The following is a 21,197-nucleotide window of genomic DNA, read 5'->3' as shown; positions in this document are numbered from 1 at the left end:
AAATATGTAGCCAAAAAAAAGGCCCTGAAAACAGGCTGATGTAAAAGACAGTCTTTACAGTTAATACAGTCTTTTGAACAAAGACAAGCATTTTACCCTACTGCTATAAAATGTAGTAGAGTTAACATTAGATGTTAATTAACCAAGATAATAATGAACAATTTTCAATCAATACATCAAAATCAATAGACCGACATCACTAGATGGAGGTAGTCTATGCTCTAGAAAGTTACTTTTCAGCCTCTTAACAAAAATGAGAACACACACACACACACACACACACCCACACACACACACACACGATACCGACCTGTGACAGCAAGAGTGCCGTAGCAGATTCCATTTCACCTCAGTAATCTGTTTTCTCAGCGTATTTCAGGTTGCTACTAGTTATCAGACGCTCAACTTGTTTGTTGGTGGTGGGGCTTAAAGAAAAGGCACTAGCGTCACCCAGTGTATGAGCATCTTTTTCCCTTGAGGAGCTCCGCTCTTGAAGCCTATGAGAAATGCATAGACTGGGGGAAAATAGCCCCGCCTTCCCGCAGGCTGCAGCGGGATGAACTTGGAAAATTTTACCATAAAACCACATAGCGTTAATCTCACGTTAAAAAAATTATCGCCGTTAAAATGGCCTCGCGTTAACGCGATAATAACGCGATAATTTTGACAGCACTAATATCTATACATAATACAGAAATTTTTAGAAGTTTTAAAAGGTAAACTAAATATACCTAATCTTTGTTACTAATGAATATAGTAAAATAATTTGTTAAATTGGACAATTACGCTCTAACTCGACTTTGTTAGACTCCACTTGAGTGTAATTTAGGTTTGGGAATGTTTACATCTATTGTTTTGCTGTTGCCTTAATGATTTAAATCATGAACCACTGTGAGAAACTGCCCTGAGACGAATGCTGTCTGAGATGAGCTTCACATCAAAAATGTTCATCCAGAGAAAATGACCACTTTCATTGCATACTTTAAAAATGTTGAAAGTTTACCCAAAGAGACGCCTGCTGGTCGTTAGACGTCGATCACTTCGTCTTTACACTTTAAAAAAAAAACCTGCTCCTTTTATTTGGATTATTTTTAATGAAGCAGAAGAATTCAAGATGCTGGATATTAATCTGTAATCTGTTGCTCAGTTACTTTTACCAACTCTTTCCTTTTCATTCTGTTCTTGTATCCCGTCTGCAGCGTTGCCTGAAGTCCTTAGTTTAATATGAGACATCTGGTTGATTGAACCGTTTTCCTTTACATCAACATTTTGCTTTGTCACAGAAAAGTGCTGCCAATAAAATGGTAAATGATCCTTTCTGGCGATTTTCAGAGACTTTGTAATGTTTAGTCTGGCATAAACAGATAAACTTATGTTTATTTTTTCTGACTATAAAACCAAATCTGTGCTACTCAGACTGTTCATTTTGGTAGTGAGGAGTTTATTTAAACCACGGTAAATGAAGGTGTTTAAAATCGTTCATTATCTTTTTTTTTTCCTCTTTCATAAAAGTCCAAATGTCATGAACAGATTAAATCCAAAGCACTGGATGTGTGTTCAGCTTTAATTAGGCTCGTTTTGCTCAGACTGAAGTGGTTGTAGGGTTAAGTTTCCATTCCTACACCAGTTTACAATCAGCATGATGCTCATGCTAAAATGACAGGAGCCCTGTGATTTCAGCTAAAAGTGCAGAAAAACGTATCCACCACTATTCCTATGAATGAAATAAAGGCAAGTGAAACCAAAGAGTGGGATTGTTTCCTTTAAATTAATGGGTAAGTTTTTCAAATGTGTTTTCCTATAATTGTTGTTGAAAGTCTTTTTTTATAATTTCATTACTTTCCACTAAAAATAAAATATATTCTGAGATGGATTAGCATAATCTAAAAACCAAACTTTTTTTGTAAATCTTTATTGGTAAATTATTAGACATTCATTGGAAAACATTAGATTTTAAACTTCAATAACCCTTTTTTTCAATGCAAACAAAAAAGCAGCGAGTAAAAAAGTCACATTTTACTTTAGGTTTTCTATCTGGTGAATTTCCTAAAGCATTCTTGTACATACAGTATAATATGTTTAATATCCAATAGAAGCCCCTAAAATATGTTTAATATTTCCCACTTTGGAAGTTTTTTGTTTTCATTTTATCAAGCCAGTCTGGACCCTTGTATTGCTTCTTACAACCCTCCAACACACGCTTCAGGTAATTATGTTTAAAAAACCTTCATATAATCCATAATCTATCACTGCTTTAAAAAAAAAAAAAAAAAGGAAAAAATTTCAACAGCTTTGAACAATTTATTCAGCTAGGAAATATGATTGTAACAATTATTATACTTTACAAAATCACCAGAAGAAAAGGAAGAATGGTGCCATCCAACTGGTTGTTTTGGCAGCATGGCAGAAAAAAGAAAACTGATCATAGCAAAAATAAACGTGTACAGTTTGCTAAAGATTTCTTAAGTGTTTTCTGAAATGTTCTTTGGTCAGATAAGACTAAGACTGAGCTTTTGGCAGAAGAACCTGGCATTAAACCGACAGCTAATGGATAGAAAAGTACTTGTATGATGTATAATCCAATTTTAGGAGGGAAATAGAAGCTGCCATTTGAATGTCAATGCGACTTTTTGACAAAAATATAAAGTCGGCCAAAAGAAAGTATGTGTACCACTAAATAGATCTATAGTCATGGTCAAGTATGGTGGAGGAACAGTGATGCTGTGGGCCTGTATCTCTTTCAAAGAACCAGGGACTTTATTAGAATACCTCAGATTATTAACTCTAAGATATTAACATTTTAAATTAAAACATCTGCCAGACAATTTCAGCCTTAGTAACCTACAGAAAACTTCAGCAAAAACCAAAGTGCAGGAGATCCTTTGTTCTGCATGCTCCAACACTGGTGGCTGTTATAAACAATTAAAAAGTGGACCAAAGAGAGTTCATTAATAGTTTAATGATGGCAGACATTTTTAACTTCAATTGTTAAAAAGCTAAAAGCTTCTGAAAATGCTGCTCTTTAAAGTGTCTCAAACCTCAATCAATTAAAGCATATTAAAATGTATAATGTTCAGTCACATGTTTAAGATCATAAATGCTGTGAGCAGACCATGCTAGTAAGCATGATCAGAGGGACCCTATATTCAGGTATGCACCACTTCTTATTAAACAGATGCTCTGGACGCTGTAACACCAGTTGGTCTATGATGGTCAGTTTCTTTTACAATAGTTTCTTATAGGCAATTGTTTAACAAAATAAAGAATTCAGTGTAAGTGGGGAACATCTATGCAATGCTTTTACATTTTAACCCTCTTTAAATAAGCTGCTGAAAGAGCAAGTCTTTTGAAAAATAAATAAAACATCAAAACATTCACTTACTGTGTGCTTAAATACCAACAATGTTTGTTTGGTTTTACAATTGTTATTTTTTTCATATTTTACATCTATCAGATTTTAACTGAGACTTGACTTACTTAAGCTAATTACTTTTTTTGTAAAAATAACTTTCCTTGAAAAATCAATCTTCTCATCATTCAGAGGTGATTCTTTAAACATCTTAGTGCTGATTTGATAATGTGTCTATAGGGAAAATATTTTGCTTGAGGAAAAAAAATAAGTTTTTGTTGTTTTTTTTAACCTAAATGCTGAGTTTTATACTTAAAAAGTCGGCAGCTTGTGCCGGTTTCTGCTGAGTGAAGTGTTAGTAACTTGGAACATAGAGGCAGCTGAAAGCATCACGTTCTTCACATTTCAGGCTCCTTCCTCTCTCAAGTCTTTTAATAAACCTGTGAATAAAGGAAGCGTAGTCCCTCTTTTATTTTCTTTTTTTTTTTTGTGCCCGTTATATCCAGATAACTGGCTTCAGCTAAATTTAGCTTTGGTCCTGGAATGCTTTCAGGAAGAGGAGTTTGTAGCGTGGCAGCTTTGGCTGGTGTCTTGCAGACGTCGCCACAGAATTCCAAAAAGATAAATACATTTAAATAATAAAATAAAGGAAGCAGTTTAGCTTATCTTAAATATAATAGTCCAGTGGAAGGATGTGACTCGCTTTGGAAATGTCTTTCAAGTCGCAGCTGATCTCCGTCTGCTTGGTGACTCTTCCTTTAGTCGTATAAATAAATTATGAAGTATTATGTCAATGTTTTCCATCATGTGTTTATGGTAAATCCAGACCTGAGGTTCTTAAGGTTTGCTGGACGAAGACCTGAAGACATCCGAGCCCAAATCCGACCTGATCCAGTAATTATCAGTTTTTATCATCTGGTCTTCCTCCTCTGAGGACCCAGTTTATTCCATGGTCATCTGGATGTGTGCGAGCCTCAGGATCTGGACCAGGTTTACGTCAATCAGAGAGAAGCTGGACGAAGGAGGCTGGAAACAAACCTCTCTGGTCTGGTTCATCTTCTATATAACCGTGCTGCACACAGAATAAATACAGTTATTGCAAGAGAAATCTTTTCATTTTCTACATTTGTCATAGAAAAGTTAGTGCATGGATCTAAGTTTTTTTGCCAAGTTCGAATTCAGCAGTTGCGTCCTCCAAAGGCCAGATTTGTCAGCTAATTACGTCAGAGCGTGGCACAGAGGCCTGCTTCATGCTCAGAGAAAATAGGTAAATGGCACCTAATAGTGGTAAATATTGTAAGTGCAGTTTAATGTACCGTAAATCCTCTAATATTGGCCTGTATTCCATTAGTGGTCGGGTCTCTAATAATGGCCTGTCTCGCTGTTGGTGGAGGTAAATAATGGCCGGACTCTTATACAGGACGGGGCTATAATTAGAACCAACAATGCTTCTGGGCAGTCCTCAACAACTTGTGATAGTAACATACAGGTACCACAGGGGAGCAATGTTTGCTAAGGAATCCAAGCCATTAGCATGGGAAGTCCCATCCTTACACAGAGATGGTAGTGGCCTTACACAATCGTTCTGATCTGAAAGACAAATGTGATTACCAGTAGTTCTGGTGGTAACCAGGCAGCGTTAAAATGACAGAACTTTGTTTGCCTTCGTTGTTCTGAATTTCCCTTTAAATATATGATACTGGTAGCCTACTTCCACTTAGCCTGCCTCAAAAATTTTTTTGCTGTGATGGCAGAACAGTTTTGATTAATTTTTTTTAAAACTTTGTTTCGCAAGTCAGTTTGGCCAAGATTCCATTCTGTGTCTTTTATTTTTGTATTGCCGTGCAGAAAATTTGCAGCTGCTGGAAGATGTCTGAATAATGTTCTGTATACCGTTATGGTAACTGTACATTTTCAATAAATGAACCTAGTATTTTATAGGTTCTAAGGGACACAAAATCTTGTTTTTATTCATTCCACTGGTAGTCTGTTTTGATGAAATAGAAATAGAGGCCGGCCTCTTATTCTGGCCTCCTTCCTATAATGGCCTGGACCAAGATGTACCTAAGTGAAATAAAGGCCCCGTCCTATATTAGAGGATTCACGGTAATACAAGTACGTGAATAGTTCCATCTGCAATTAATGCAAATATTTGTTTTAAATGGTTATTGAATCAGATAAGTGGTATGTAATAAGTTTATTGAAAGACGTGCAGGTGACGCAGTGGTTAGCTTGCACGGGCCATGTACGGAGGCCTTAGTCCTCGACCCGGATGACCTGGGTTCGAATCTGACCTTTTGCCGCATGCCGCTCCCCCTCTCATACCCCCTTTCCTGTCAGCCTACTTCCGAAATAACGAGCCACTATTGCCGTAGAAACACCCCCAAAAAAACATTTCATTGTAAGGTTTTATCTATCCCTGTGCATAGGGTTTGGTTGACATTTAAACACAGATTCCAAAAAAACTGCAGTGTGGGGACAATATATACGATATTCGTGATGACGGCACTGCTGCTGAAACACCTACAAAATGTTACTAGCACCCAAAACATGTAAACTGTCACGGGCTCTAGACGACTCAGCGTATGTGCAGTGAAAGCAAGAGAAGGCTGGACCTGTTTGAATCCATAGCCAAAACTCTTCCAGCCTCCTTATTTTCACAGACGCAGCCTCTGAAATCGAACAAACCCAATGACAGACTGTGAGAGTTCCCTAATCCTGTCAGTTTGGATCGACCAATCAGAACAGAGAATGCTGATACTCACCCACCAATCACTGTCTTCTTGCCCAAGAACCACCAACACCTGACCCTCTGAGAAGCTCAGTTCATCATGGTGGTCTGCTTCACAGTCATACAGAGCCTGAGCTCGCCGACTGGTTGCTCCGCGCGGCTGATGGACAACAAAAAAACGGATCAAAATTCAGCATCAACATGCATCAGGCTTGTAGCCAGAAGTACAATAAATATGTGAAACAGTTGAACACACTGTTTGGATCAAACACAAAAAGAACAAGCTCACTCCATGAAACAAACGGATCTCACCAGTGATCTGCGAGGAAACGGCTGAGGGGTGGGGCCTCTGCCGTCGCTCTCAAAGCTCTGAGAGCGCTGGCTGATCGGCGACCCATTCAGGGCAGCTTTACTGGCCGGGTAGAGGAAATGGGAGGAGCTACCTTCACTTTCTGTCCGTCGAAAACCTACAAGAGAAAGTAATTTAAGAATGCCAAGTTATTCTAAAGAGTGTTTTATTTTACATATTGAATTAATCTGCTGCTGCTTTCTTAATAGGAAACAATCATAAGATGTAAGTTTTACAATGGAAAGTAATTGTACAAGGTAGGATAAATTGCATTTTAATATGAACTACATTTTGGAACTAAACTGAAAGAATCCTAAATTGAGTTATTAAATATATATACATTCACAGGTGTCCAAACAGGCCAAGGATGAGAAACACAAGGAAGAAAGCACATCACTGTTTCTGTCTTTAGACAAAGCTCTACGTCAAGCTTTAAAATGCTGGGTTACCTTTAGAAAGAGATTTTGAGCTCAGTGCCAGTAAAGGTTTAATTTAGTTTTAAATCATTTTGTCAGGTAGTGTAGTTTTTGTTAGTTTCCATTATAATTTTAGTCTTCTATGTAATATGACTTACTTACCAAATGACCTGCCTGCCATACCTGCCATCTGCTGGTTTAATGTGGTAGAGCGGAAAAAAACTGAAAAAGCAACCAGAAACTAAACCTGATATTAATGCTTTATGATTAAAAACACAAACAAAAATTAAACACTCTATCTTAACGTTTAAGTTTGTTTTAACTTGTTTTGTGATCTTTTATTTTTCTTATTTCAGTTAATGAAAATCTTATAAAATTCTAGTTTTTCTCATTTTGTTAGTTTTAGTTAAGGATAATAACTTCGGTGTGACGTTCTTTACAGTCTGGATATACTCACTGTTTTACATCATTGCTTAGATACAAATGATGAAATACTGAAAACCTTTCAGACAAGATAGGAATATCTGGTGAGAGAAAACAACTACCCTGGAAATACCCAGGGCCGAAAACAGTTGCAGTCTTGAAATTATGGAACCCACAATAAAAAAAAAAAGGGGGGGAAAGGACAGAAATGTTCATGCCTCAATGGTTAAAGATAGCTTGAGGAGGCAGTCAGCAGCCAGACCACTGAGGCATCTGCAGTTTGTGAGCATACAGAAAATGCTTTCAATATCATGAATGCATCAGTTTCTGTCTGCAGGTTGTTCCACAGATAAATCAGTGCGCTGACCACAGAGGTTATTTAAATTCCAGCCCAGGGCATAGGTTTGTAAAGTTTCCAAGTTCTCAGACTGTTTCTATCTGTCCTCTTCAATTCAAAGCCAAACAAATCTTCACTCAGGTCAAGCTGTTTCCACTTCCACGTATTGATGGCCAGGTTCAACTTCAATCGATTGCTCTTTGCAAGTTTCAGTTCTGTTCTTGGTTTCGGTTTGGTGCTGTTTTTTTTCATACTTCTATATTTCTGAAAAGGAAATTAATCTAGAGATTGACAAGCTAGAATGATCCATCCATACTGCATGGATGAATCCTTTCCAAAGAGAAAGATGCTTTTTTTTTTTTTTTTTTTACTTTTCTTCTTTTTTCCAGCTTTGTTTTTTAACTTAGCTGATATGTTGTGTTATACTAGGACAGGATGTGTGTGTGTGCATGTGTCTGTGTCTTCTTACAAGTTAGTTTTTATGTGCTGTAGGGGTGTAAATCACATCCATCATGGCGATTCGATTCAGTATCGATTCCTGACCCAACGATTCGATTATTTTCGATACTCAAGAATACACCACGATTCGATTCGATTCGATTAATCGATTAATTGGTTAATTATTTTTTTTTTTTTTACACCTTACAGGCTAAACAAAGTTTCAAGTTTGAAATAAATCAATGAAAGCTGTATATATCATTATGCATTTTCTTTAGAAACAACAGCAAATAACAGAAGTAGAAAAGTTGTAATAAAAAAATACTGCAAAAATACTGCACAATATCAGTGTAATGAGTTCAATGCAATACCTCGGCTCCAGAGAAACTGTCCAACATATTTTTTTAGAATGTAATAAATATACTCAGGAAAGAGAGATGTTGTGTCGAGAGTTAGACAGGAATAAAAATAAACTAGATATAAGGGAATTGTTTCAAAGGTCATCTGGGGATGTAGTTTTTGGAAGTATTTTTAATTTTCTAAGAAGAACGGGTATTTCAGGGAGAATATAATAGTTTGTCTGGTCCATACTCCATTCTGGAAGGTGGCGGTAATGCACCTATAAGTTGTTTGCCAACCGCCATTAAAAAAAAGAAGAAGAAGAAGGCTCCAGAGTGACGACGTCACCGCCCCTTGAGAGACGTTCCGCTGCACCTCTCCCAGATTGTAGCTGACCGCAAACAGTGCACCAGACAGGAGGCCGGCTTGTTTTGTTTTTATGACCGAAATTGCGGAAAAACAGCTCGTGAAGTTTGACCCGCTAGAAGAGCGAGGTGCGCGAGAACGCTGGGACCCTTTTTCCAGCTGAATCTCCGCTCTTTTTAGCCCTCATGTCCCTCCGTCGTCGGACTAAACTCGTCCCCACTTCCTCACCGCCTCGGCCGTATCTAGACTAGGGGTGGGTATTGCCAAAGAAGTCATGATTCGATTCGAATCACGATTCACAGGCCACGATGCGATTCTATCACGATGCATCACGATACTTGAATTATTGCGATGCATTGCAATATTTTCTCCTCCATGTTTTGTTTTTGAATGACTCGGCACAGTATCCCACGGCCGGAAATGCTTGTGACATAAGGCAGCGTGCGTCAACACATTTGCAGCGACATCTACTGGACTGGAAGTGGTATTGCACTTGTTTTTGGCTGATGTTCGCCAACCATTCATGCAATTTTATTTATTCATTTTTTAAAATTAATAATCGATTCTTGGCATCAAGAATCGATGCAGTAGATCACGAAAATTAGAATCACGATGCATCATCATCACGATTATTTTGCACACCCCTAATCTAGACCCACAGCGTGTAGCTCAGACCACGCTTCAATACTGAGCATAATTTAAAAATGTCTGTGTCAAGCTTACTGCAACAAACTGCTGTAAGAGTATAACCAGGAAGCGCGGAAGGAGGGCAAAATAGGTTTAGCGGCACCGCAGCATGGGAGGGAGAATTACGCCCAGGAGCAAATGGATAAAAATAGACCGGAGGAAAAAAAAACATGAATCGATTATCTTGCGGACGTGTCGATGCATCGGATCGTCGGCTTTTGGATTGATGCATCGATACAAAACGATTATTATTTACACCCCTAATGTGCTGAGGAGAAAAGGGAATTGTCTAGTTATACATACATTATAAATGGCAATAATACAATTATATTGTTAGATAACATTATGTAAGTAGATAATGGGATATTTATCTCACTTTTATACAGAAACGGATCAGTGCCATTAAAAAGGTTACAATAAAAGCTAATGAATTCTGACTGCTCTCAGAATTAAAAATCGAATTAATTAGAACTCTATCGCTAAAGCCCAGGATTATCACTTTGACGAATTAGGAATATTACAAGTAGGCATAATTCTATGATATTAATTCTGAGATTAAAGTCAGAAGTCTGATTAAAGTCAATAGCCTTTCTTGGTTTAATGAGTGGCCGTTTTTTGTTTTGTTCTTGCTTTTTAATGGCCCTAATCCTCTTCTGTACTGTAAGTATATATTATATAGCATTCTCTGGGATGTGGTATGGAATAATATTTTTCCTTGGCCTATTTGTGAGATAAAATGTTTGCCTGTTTGAATAGGAGTAATGATAGAGACATCCTGTCTTTTCACTATGCTGTACTGTTTAGGGGGACAGAAATCTGCCTCCCTACTCTAGACAAGGGTGTAGGGAAGGTCATGATAGATAATGAGTTCACAAAGCCTCCTTCATGCCGTGGTTAAAATTTATGTCTTTGATGAACTGAAGACCCAATGTTCGTGTGTGAGAATTCTCTTTATGCCCTTCCCACCCCTATGCAGGGGTGGGAAGCTACCTCACCAGAACCACACTAACAGTTCAGCTGTTTATGTCTTTCTCCTCTGCAGAGTAAAATAAAACCTTTTCTTCCTTGTGTATTGCCTCTTACTGCTCATTTTTAATTCACATTGGTTTTCCAAAAATGGTCTCTGAACCCTAGTTTCCTTAAAGGCAAAGTTTTAATAAGGAATACATTTAATGACAATAAAAAAATGTTTGGCTCAGAACTTATTCAGTTCTTCCTGTCATTACAAGTCTACTGTATTTTAATGTAGCTCTGTTTGAATCTTCGACGTCTGCATAGAAGGCCTATGAGGCAAGTAAAAAATTGTTATGTTATCAAAGCTCATAAAACTGTTAAATTATTTTAATATAATGTTATTAGGGTTTTGCAACAATACCCTAATAATGTTGAAACTGGACCTGGACCCCTTTGCATTCAGATGCAAACTGGCTTTTCTTTAATAGGTCTTAAATAGTTTTGACTATTAATAAATAGATGTAAGTTAATTTTTTATTTTTTTTAAAATGGTTTGTTTATTTTAAATGGTGGTCCTCCCACCGGGAAAAATGTTAAAAACAACAGTTAAACCTGGCAGAGCAAAGAGTCTAGTGGATGCCTCTGAACAGAAAAAGTACCTCTGTCTGGTCGTTCCGTCAGCGAGCTGAGAGGAGAGGATGGACTGGAGAGAGAGAGAGACAGGAGATGATTAACATGTGTTGTTATCCTTTAGATCAATTTTGTTGCTGTAGATTCTCAGTCTCCTGCCCGACCCGTCAGTGACTGATGTTCTGACAGGTGAAACAGATAAATATATGTTATCTTTGATCATTTAACAATAAACACAAGTATAGATCAAGCAGGAAGGTGACGCATTGCCTAAATATTCACCCTGCACAGTTTACACAAATATACAGTTCCTCATGGAAATGAAGTCTGCCTGCCGACACTTTATTTATATTTTAGTGATAGCTTTAACAGGCTATTCAGGAGAATGACCGAACATTTCCAACTACAAGAACTAAAGCTCATTTTGTTTTTTAACCATGGTTGGATTTTACTCGTAACCAGTAGAGGGCAGTATAATTTACATGGAGAAGCTCATCGATTCTCCAACACTGACTGCAATAATAATCAACAAGAATCATCTGTATGCAAAGTTTCTATTTAAACATTATATATATTAATAAAAGAACAAAACTACATATTCCTACATACTTCTGTTTGTGTTAAAATACAGTGTAATTATAACTGAATTACTTACACACACTTCTTAAAGGAGGAGTCTTGGCTGTAAATCCGGGGACTGGTTGGCAACCCATGATCTGTAAACACACTGAGTTAATGACAGAGTTCCTCTGACATACTAACTGCGGGCTGCCTCTGATATTACCCTGCTTATTAGACTCAGAGCAGGTCCTCTTGTGCCTGGCAGCGATGGGAGGGGGAGGCGGCGTCTTTCTGTTTCCTGACATGGGGAAGAAAACCTCCCCCTCTTCCTCCTCTTCATCCCTGAGTCCATCGCCCCCAGTCGGGGGAGGAGGAGGAGGAACACAAGGGGCTAAAAGATAAAGAGATATTTAGGATTAAACAGAAAGTTTAGCTTTTTCTCTGTTCAAATTCACCAGAATGAAATTAGTTGCAGAGGAGCTAAGATGTTATCTATTTGTGCCAACATTGCTAACACAGCATCCGATAAGCAGAGGAGGATTGCCTTTTGTTTGGTTTTGTTTTTGTAATTGGACAATCATTAATGCAACAATGAATGCATCGACAACAGAGCAGGCATTGTCCTTTCAACATAATTAACTGGTAACCTTGAGTTGAAGCTGAGATTAACATTTTTTTTCTGAAAGTAATTTTCAAGATGACGCTCTTCCAAACACGTTTCCGCTGCTGAAAAGCTCACATGGAAAGCTCAGTGTGAAATGTGTGAACTCAGTTAATTAGAGAACAAAATGCTTGGGAAATTTACGCATGAGAGTTTTTCTCCACATATTATTGGAGCTGTAAGTGTTTCTGTTGGAAGCAAACAAATAAAAAAAAATGTTTTTTTTTTTTGTAGAAATGAACTAAAAATAGGTCCAACTCAATATCTGTTGTATTCAGAGATATTAATATGATACAACTTGAATGTGAACTCACCTTTGACCCGTGGCGGCAGAGGGGGGGCGGGGGAGGATGGAGGGGGAGGAGGAGGGCTGGGGGCAGAACCGGTGGGACGGCTGTGCAGGTCCATGGCCATTGCCAGTCTCCTTCCGACGCTTAGGAGACCTCCTCCTGGTCCTCCAGATGAGGGGAGGACAACAGAGCAGGAGGAGGAGGAGGAGTTGGAGGACTGACTCAAGTTGAAAGGACGGCAGGAGAAGGAGAACGAGGGGGTGAAAACTGAGGACGACGAAGATGAGGAGCGCTCCTTCTTTACTGGACCATTCTGAAACAAGAGAAGCACAGAAAGATAAACAACAATTAAAATAGCTGGCAGGAGTCGAATATAATAGAAAAAAGTAGAATACAATAGAACAGAAAAGAGTACAATAGAATAGAATAGAACAGAAAAAAATAGAATAGAACATAAAAGAATAGAATAGAACAGAACAGGAAAGAGTAGAATAGAATAGAATAGAATAGAATAGAATAGAATAGAAAAAAGTAGAATAGAATAGAACAGGAAAGAGTAGAAGAGAATAGAACAGAAAAGAAAAGAATAGAATACAACAGAAAAGACTAGAATAGAATGGAACAGAATAGAGTTGAATAGAAGGCCGAGTCATGGTTACCCTGTCATCAAAGTCATCATCACTGTCATACAAATCATCGTGGCGAAGCCTCCATTCATACTCTACATGGACATGATGGTCAAACTGGTTGGACTGGGCCTGCTGCAGCTGCAATCACATATCAGACATTGATTAGGGGAAACCTTGAAACAGCCAGCCTGTCCAAGTGAAAAGAATCAATGCTTCATTCAAGATCTAAAATGCTTTCGAGTTGTTTTTTTGTTTTTTTTTTGGGCTGATTGCAGATTGGTAGATTTTTTTTGGTCATGATTAGGATTACATAACTGCCTGAAATCTATGTCCACTATGGCCTCAAATTGCTTTGCTCTTTACTCGCAGTTTGTATATTGGTTTTATATGTTGGTTAGAGTTTCTAATTATGAATAGAATTAGAAAGAAAAAACAGACAATTTAAACTTTGATTAAAAGGAATAAATCGAAGAAATACTCCAACTGAGGATCTCACCAGAGCTTCACATTCACTGTGCTTCAGTTTGCGGCTCACATCCAGAGCGGTTTCTCCTAACTCGTTTTCTGCAGCACAAAAACAATGATGTTACATGATGCTGATTATTTGGACAAAAAACAAAGACTGCATTTCTTTTAAGAGGAAATAAATAAATAAAACTTACACAACATAATAAGTAAAAAACTTAGATTACAAAATAAAAAATGCACTATATATACTATATATAGGTATATATATATATTTATCCCATGCACCTTTTTTCTTCCTTTGGCACATTCTTCTTCTCCTTTGACTATTTTAGCTGATGTAACAATTCTGATGTACATTTCTCCACTGTCAGATCAGTAAAGTCAACAAATCAATCAAAACAGGGTTACATGGGAAGGTAACCAGATTTTAACTCAGTTTTTATTCTGAAGATATGTTGACACCGAAGAGTCAAAACGTCTTCAGAAAAGAACAGAGCTAAAGTCCAGTTACCTTCCAGTTTAAGCCTGTTTTGCTGTTGCCATGATCCAGATGACTGAGACTTTACAAAGGCATAAAACTTACAATGTAAAGATCTAAAGAATTTCCTCTAATTTCAGTGTTCATCCACAACAACTATTAATGTAAGAAGTAAAACAATAACAATAATCTGCAGATGTATTCCTGTTTAGTTCCAATAGAGGTACTAATTAACTTCTAGGAAAGAAATCGATTCCAATCAACTATTTAAATAAACTCTACATTAATATTGTATTTGAGGCTAAAGCCCTTGGTTTATTCAGGAGGCAGATAAGTATTGCTGTGCATGTGTGACTGTATTACTGAGGTGTATGTTGGCTCGGGCTCTCAGCAGCAGTTTCACACAGTCACTCTTGTTATGCAGACAGCTGTAGTGCAGCGCAGTGTTTCCTGCTGACGTCTGTACGTCCACATTAGAGCTGGAAAAAAGAAAAAACCTATGCAAGTAATCATGCAGGTGTGAACATCACCACTCTCTGAGGCGTAAAAACTGCGAAGCATCATCACAGCAGACTGACCAGTTCTGGGCCAGGAAGTCCAGGATGTGCAGCGACGTCCTGTCAGCAAATAGAACCGCTAAATGGAGAGCCGTCTCCCCTTTCTCCTGTGGATGTATAATAACAGGTTATGAAATATATAACGTAATGTCTGAAATGTTTAACTGTGTATTTACTTTAATACAAATATTGAAACAGCCAAATAAAATTGAAGATAAAGCTAACCTTAGAGGTGGGCTTATATCATATCGTTTATCGTTATCATAATACATTTCTAGTCATGATTAAAAGTTCAATTGATCTTCCAAACAATAAATTAGAATTGTATTTTTTAATATTTTTATTTTTTTTATTTTTTATTTTGATAAAATCCGGCATCAATATATTGAAAGATTATGAATAAATACATTTATGTTTAGTGGTATAAATCACGCTTCTTTATTTATTTTATTTATTCATCTTGTATCTTGAAAACGACTATATCAAATATTTGAATTTGTTGCAGAGCAGCAGAAATCTTCCAGGAAAGAAGCGAAACGTCTTCAAACTTGGAAAACAAAGTCCAGTGGTTTGTTTTTAACTTTTTAAAACTTTTTTGGAATTACCTAAAATTGACTTTAAAGTATGAATAAAGTGATTCCTTTTAATCCGCCATTTTAATGTTATCACAATAATACCAAAAAACATTTTAAAAGATTTTAAGGTCAGCCATCAGTGCCCCAAGTAAAGGTGTTTAAAAAGGTCTAAAATAAACAAATTTTTATTGCAACAGAACAATCTCACAGTGGAAATCTTATTTAAACACAAACATATGAAGTAATACATTTGAGGAACAAAAATAAGCTTTTTACAAAATTAGCAGCTTTCTGTTTTATCTATTTGTTTCAGATAATCAGAGTTTCAAAAAAGGTTTCTAAAGGTGTTTTGATCAGTATCACATGACCTTTTTCTCAGCTCATTTCTCTCAAAGTAGAGCCTCTCATTGCACACATACTGAGCTGTGCTGATGCTCTATTGCCAGATTTAGCTAAATCTGCCTGTATATACAGTCAGATGCAAAGAGTAGTTTAACACAACAAAATAATGTTCATTTTACCATCACACTCAGTGTTGAAGATGGCAAGAGAAAAAATAAACCTCCAAAAGTCACCATTAGAGAAATAAAGCACAGAGTGGCCTGTGTGGGTCAGCAGATCTATATGACTAGAAGCTATCTACATGCCAAAAGGATCATTGACAAGAATACCAGGGGGAAAAAAAGGAGTTTGCTAAACTCTAATTTGGGTTTTAATTGATAATGTGCGCTTTAGTCATTGAGAATAGAACTGAGCTTTTCTGCAATAAGCATTTCTAATGAGTTTTTGCTTAATATCAAAGAATGAATGAGTGAAAATCCCCCATGATGCCGAGAGCTGAGAGTTTCTCTTGGAAGAGAAAAACCTTTAGAATGCACAGTATTATTAATGCTTTAAATTAATTGGCTAAATAACAGAAAAATCTGGTAAAATTGGATAGAAAACTGAAAACGAGTGTCATTGAGGCAAAAATAATAAACTGTAAAAAAAAAAAAAAATCTATCTAATTTATCTTTAACATCAGTGGTTCCAAACTGTCACAATATGTGGCTTTTTTTTTTTTTTTTTTTTTTTTTTTTTTTTTTTTTTTACACAGAACAAAAAAGTAAACATCTTTAAAGGTGGGATTTTTTTTTTCTCTCATTTCCACTCCAAGTATTGTGGGGGTTTTTTTACACAATCTACACAGAAGCAGGGGAGAAGTGTGAATAACCTTAATATATTTATCTGCAGTTGAAAACTATTTACTTAAAGGGTAAGAAAAAAAATCCTGAAGTTCCTTCAGCCTGATAAACAGAAACTGTAGAGGTGTGAACATGATAGATTTGGACGTGTTACCTGTATGTGTGTGTGCAGAGGCTGGCTCAGCTCGGCCCTCTGGGCGTACAGCTGGATCAGGCTGTAGATGTCGCAGCTCTTAGTCGCCTCCTGCAGGCCCAGCCTCAGCGCCGCCGAGGAACTGCTGAACCTCCTCACAAAATGAACATCCTGATACTTTGACAGGATGAAATCTTTGCGCTCCGCCCTGCCAGGCACACAGTGATTCAGATCCATAGATTTATGTTTTTTGTAATAAGAGTATATGTGGTGTGTAGCTTACATGTGGCTGTGCTGGGAGGGCTTCTGCGATGGACTGAGTAGATTAGCCTCCAATATTTCATTAAAGCCAGAGTTACCAACATTTCGAGCCAGCTGAAACACATGTTAGAGAACAGCAGGTTAGCATTGACTAATTTTATGTTAATAGAAAAATAAATTACACACACAAAAAACTAGTTTTCTCAGTTGTAAACCTTAAAAGCAGAACTTGGCGACGGCTGAACCATAAACTGCCTTATTGACAAAATGTTCCTAATAAAACCGGAGCTTGGGAACAAAATATATTCAAAGTTAATTAGCTTCTGTTTCCCTTACAGTAACAGTCCATCTCAGTGATTCAGAGCCTTAACCCCTTCTGACCTCAATTCGAACAGCAGCCTAACATGCTGATGTAACTTGAATTAAGATAGTTTTGCTTATCCGACCCACATCCAATGGAAGGATGAAAGATTGGAGAATGGAATAATGGGTGGATTCAACCATGCTGTGCTAAATGTACTAAAACCTCTAAATTTAACTTTACTTTCTTTGGTCTGTCTAAAAATGTGTGCCACATTATTATGTAATGCACAAAACTAAAGACCATTTTTGGCTTCTTAATAAGTGTTTTTAATCCTTTTGGGATGTTTTTTTTTTTTTTTTTTTACAAATTCTCTATTCATAGGAGGAGTTTGCCAGAACAAAATAAACAAGCCTAAGGCCTGACTTTTAAGTTGTTTAATCAAAGAGCAAAGATGGCCATTTATTTTCCCACAGAGACAGACTGCAGGAGGGACCTCACCTTGATGCTGTGGCTCTGTGGAAGTGCAACATTAAAGCCAGAATAAGGGTGGAGTTTCACTTCCACGGAGCCATACAAAACATTGAGGATTTTATGCAGTTGTAGGGTTTAAAAAAAAAATGCATGTACTGTGTCAGATGATGGAGAACTACAATATAACAAGCTCCTCCTTTAAAGGTATAGTGGAGGATTTTCGCGAATTTTTGTGAAGACCTGCCATCTCCACTTTTAAGAACAATTGCACGTGCACAACCCTGTAACCGCTCCCGAGAGTTTACGCCTTTTAAACGCGTGCAAGAGCATGCACAAGCCCATTTCTCCTTGTGCACGCTCTGTTTAAAATTTGCTGTGTGCATCGCTCATACAAGCTTACTTTCCAAAAGAAGATTTGCAATTTTTCCACTATGTCAGACTCACCACTGGTAAGTGAAAATGGGGACGAGTGCGAGGATGACCTAACATAAACATATCACCAGAATGATTGACAATTAGGAGAACCACTTATTTTGATGATCCACCCGGAAAATGAACCTCCTCCACTATACCTTTAAGTTATTTTTAGCTGACACGTTTTTACATAGACATTTGCTTTAAATAAATAATTGATTATATTGTTTTGATTTAGTAAATGAATTGTTTTTAAAAGTCAACTTTTTACGCAGAGCATCTGAGGCCAAACACAGAACCAATAGATCATCAAATAGGTGATAGACGCTCCTCACCAGTAGGTCTGAGGTTCCCAGGCTGTCCAGGCTTAGAGACTTGATCCTGGATACATGGACCCCCATCTCCCTGTGGATCCCTGAACACTCGATACAGGTCAGGATGCCTAAATTCGTTGAGACCCATCCAGGATCTGCAGAAAAGGAGAAATGTGATTCGTAAGTTGGAAACAAAAGGAGAAACCAAATAGGACGTACTAATTGGTTGACACGCAGGTGTTACCTGGAGCGCCACAGTCACAGCAGTTGTTATTTCCTGGCATCCTGCGGATGTCATCAGTGATGGCCCGGGTCAGATCCTCCACACTGTTTTCAGCCCCACCCCCTCCCCTTCTGCCCCCATCCAGGGCCATGCTAAGAGCCTCCTGCTTGCTGTTACTGAGCACTGAGATCCATCTAAACAACCCCCCCCCCCAAAAAAAAACTTAAATTAACTTAGTTTTCTTTTTCATGCATTACTTTAAAAGCTTCCTTTAAATACTTTAATGGTAAAACACTGCACCTTTAATATCTTACTCCTTGTTCCACATACATCTAGTTAATAAATAGAGGCACATATTAACCATAATTCAAATAAACCCCAGATAGTGGAACTGTGCTTCTCGTATGCAAATATATAACAGGCTATGTTTTGTTTAGTTGATTCTGACTTTTTGATTTTTTTTAGGATTATTTTTGTTATTCATCTATGTGTCTGCTAAGCCCTAATATTAACAGCCTGTTACGTGTTAAGGCTACTGTTTTCCCAAGCAGTTTATCTAATTAGGACAGTTCTCCTGCCAGGATGAAAAGTTATCTTTTCATAATGTTCATAACAATGATTTGGGAGTGAAATGGGAGCACAGACAGAGAGGATTATTCTTAATAATGTAATATGTTGATATGGCTGTAGCCAGTGAAGTCTCCTCATGTATAAATGTGTAATGATGTGAGGCTGAGAGTATAAAATGCTTCTTTAACTGTTATTCTGGGCCAACTCTCTGAAGAAGCGAGCCCGATGGGAAGCTCTGCCAACTGTAACACCAGACATTTCTCTCGTCTGAGTAAAATTACAATTTCTGTCAAAGATTTTTTGCCATGTCTCATACTAATGTAATAAATAAACCTTATGAAGTGTTATTTAAAGTGTTTGTCCTGAGTCATCTCTTCTCAGTGAAAGAAAGACAGAGCTTTCCTTTACAAATAAATCATCTCAAAGAAAAAATAGTCCAGATTAAGAAGCTGGTTAGATGATTCAAACAAACTGGACTCAAGCAACAACATTTAGCTCTTGTTTTCCTTCTTTTTTTTTCTTTTTGGTGGGGAGATGTTTTTACTCAGGTCCAACTGAAAGATTTTGACTTACGCAACGCACTCAGCTTCATCCTCAGCCAGGAAGTGATAGGTCCGATTATCTACAGGACAAAGATATATAATCAATGCATGTATTGAACACTCTAAATCTTTTTTCTTTTATTTTATAGGTATATTTAGCAATTCATCTTTGTAATCATATGTATTATTCAACTATACAAATTATAGAAATCCAGTAATATAGATATATTTCAAGTATTTGTTACAATATCCAAATATTTCTTGAAGGATTTTCCCGAGAACAATACGTAGTCTTACGGGAGATTAGGTCGAAGCATTTCTTGTCCTCCACGCTGGGTTTCACCTGACAGGTCAGCAGGTTTAGTCGAGTTGGAGGTTTATTCGGCTAAACGTTACAAAAAGAAAAGGTTGACAAGATGGAAATGCTTAAATCATATATGCATGAGTCATTTAAAAACAGCCGAAATCTACATTTTGTAAATCTGCTCAGTGAGGGGATTAAGCGCTTTAACAGAAATATAGAACAAGAATCAAATTATTATAGGACAGTTTGGATTATTGCTACGAATACATAAATTAACAAAGTTATGTACATTTGTTTAATTCCTAACTGTTAATTCAAATGATTTAAGACTTTTGTTCCAGAATGGGAATATAACAATCCCCTAATGTTTACTTTTACCGTAATAATAAAAATTTTAACATTAAAAGTATGCGGATGCAGCACATCCACAAACAGGCACTCACTGTAGCATGTGCAATAGTCAGGTAACAGTTATGAACTGAACATTTCCTCTTCTGCCACATTTTTCTCAACCTGCAACACAAACACATTGTGTCAGTAATAAAAGTCACATGAATTTTCTGTTTATTAAAGAGTTTGTATGTTTGAGTGAGTTGCGTTTTTTTTTCTATATGTTTTCCTTTCAAAATAAGGTTATATGAAATGTTCTTTATCAATCGTTGTCTTTGCTGTAATATATAGCAGTCCAATTTTTGTTTCAAGAACCAAAACGTATTCAGTTAAACTTGACTTAAAAATCAAACATTTCCATTTGAAGTTAACGGTGACAATATTTCCCCATTATGTCACCAACTATTACCTTTTGCTCATCTGTGTGAACTTGAAGTGAATTACTAAAGTAAAGCAGAAATGGTCTGCTCACTTTTTTGGGTTATACAAGAAGTAGATCAGGATCAAGAGAACTGGTATCTATCCGGCTCTTGATGGGAGGTTATAAAAAGCTGAGTTTAGGTTTGAAGAGTGAAGCAGACATAAAGCTGGCGTCATATACTCTATAGTGCTCAAAGTAGGTAACCATTTATCCAAATTATGAAACGCAAGGTTTATAATCTCTGGCCATAAGTGTAAAAATCCCATGATTTATTACAGAGGAAAATTTAAAAATCAACACAGAATCTGGCAAACATAATAAAAAGCTACTTCCAAAGATCATGAGACTACATGGTGGGAACAAACAACTAGCAGAGGTTTGTTTAGCTGGGACAGAGAACTTAAAATGGTGCAAAGAGAACAAGATGA

At 37.1% G+C, this 21,197-nt stretch overlaps 1 protein-coding gene across 3 annotated transcripts in view; it reads right to left on the bottom strand.

Moving 5' to 3' along the window:
- Positions 1–3,778: 3,778 nt before the first annotated feature.
- unm_sa1614 (un-named sa1614) overlaps positions 3,779–21,197 on the bottom strand; it is a 32,796-nt gene continuing 15,377 nt past the window's right edge. For 2 of the 3 annotated variants that reach the window (XM_038280851.1, XM_038280852.1), the window contains exons 13-30: positions 20,402–20,471; positions 19,952–20,039; positions 19,686–19,734; positions 18,564–18,736; positions 18,341–18,474; positions 16,839–16,930; positions 16,577–16,763; positions 14,685–14,770; positions 14,470–14,603; positions 13,657–13,724; positions 13,191–13,298; positions 12,556–12,844; positions 11,804–11,971; positions 11,675–11,735; positions 11,049–11,092; positions 6,393–6,547; positions 6,115–6,240; positions 3,779–4,421 (exon numbers count right to left, since the gene is read on the bottom strand). In XM_038280851.1, coding sequence (XP_038136779.1) covers positions 4,347–4,421; positions 6,115–6,240; positions 6,393–6,547; positions 11,049–11,092; positions 11,675–11,735; positions 11,804–11,971; positions 12,556–12,844; positions 13,191–13,298; positions 13,657–13,724; positions 14,470–14,603; positions 14,685–14,770; positions 16,577–16,763; positions 16,839–16,930; positions 18,341–18,474; positions 18,564–18,736; positions 19,686–19,734; positions 19,952–20,039; positions 20,402–20,471 — 2,107 coding nt within the window. In that variant the 3' untranslated portion in view covers positions 3,779–4,346. The remainder of the gene's footprint in view (positions 4,422–6,114; positions 6,241–6,392; positions 6,548–11,048; positions 11,093–11,674; positions 11,736–11,803; positions 11,972–12,555; positions 12,845–13,190; positions 13,299–13,656; positions 13,725–14,469; positions 14,604–14,684; positions 14,771–16,576; positions 16,764–16,838; positions 16,931–18,340; positions 18,475–18,563; positions 18,737–19,685; positions 19,735–19,951; positions 20,040–20,401; positions 20,472–21,197) is intronic. The other variant, XM_038280854.1, reaches the window with a different exon arrangement.

This window comes from Cyprinodon tularosa, unplaced genomic scaffold, assembly GCF_016077235.1.
Source record: "Cyprinodon tularosa strain WSP-4 unplaced genomic scaffold, ASM1607723v1 ctg165, whole genome shotgun sequence".
In the NCBI taxonomy this organism is placed as follows: Eukaryota; Metazoa; Chordata; class Actinopteri; order Cyprinodontiformes; family Cyprinodontidae; genus Cyprinodon; species Cyprinodon tularosa.
Note: the sequence above shows the minus strand (reverse complement) of the source record. Positions and strands in the feature narration are given on the sequence as shown.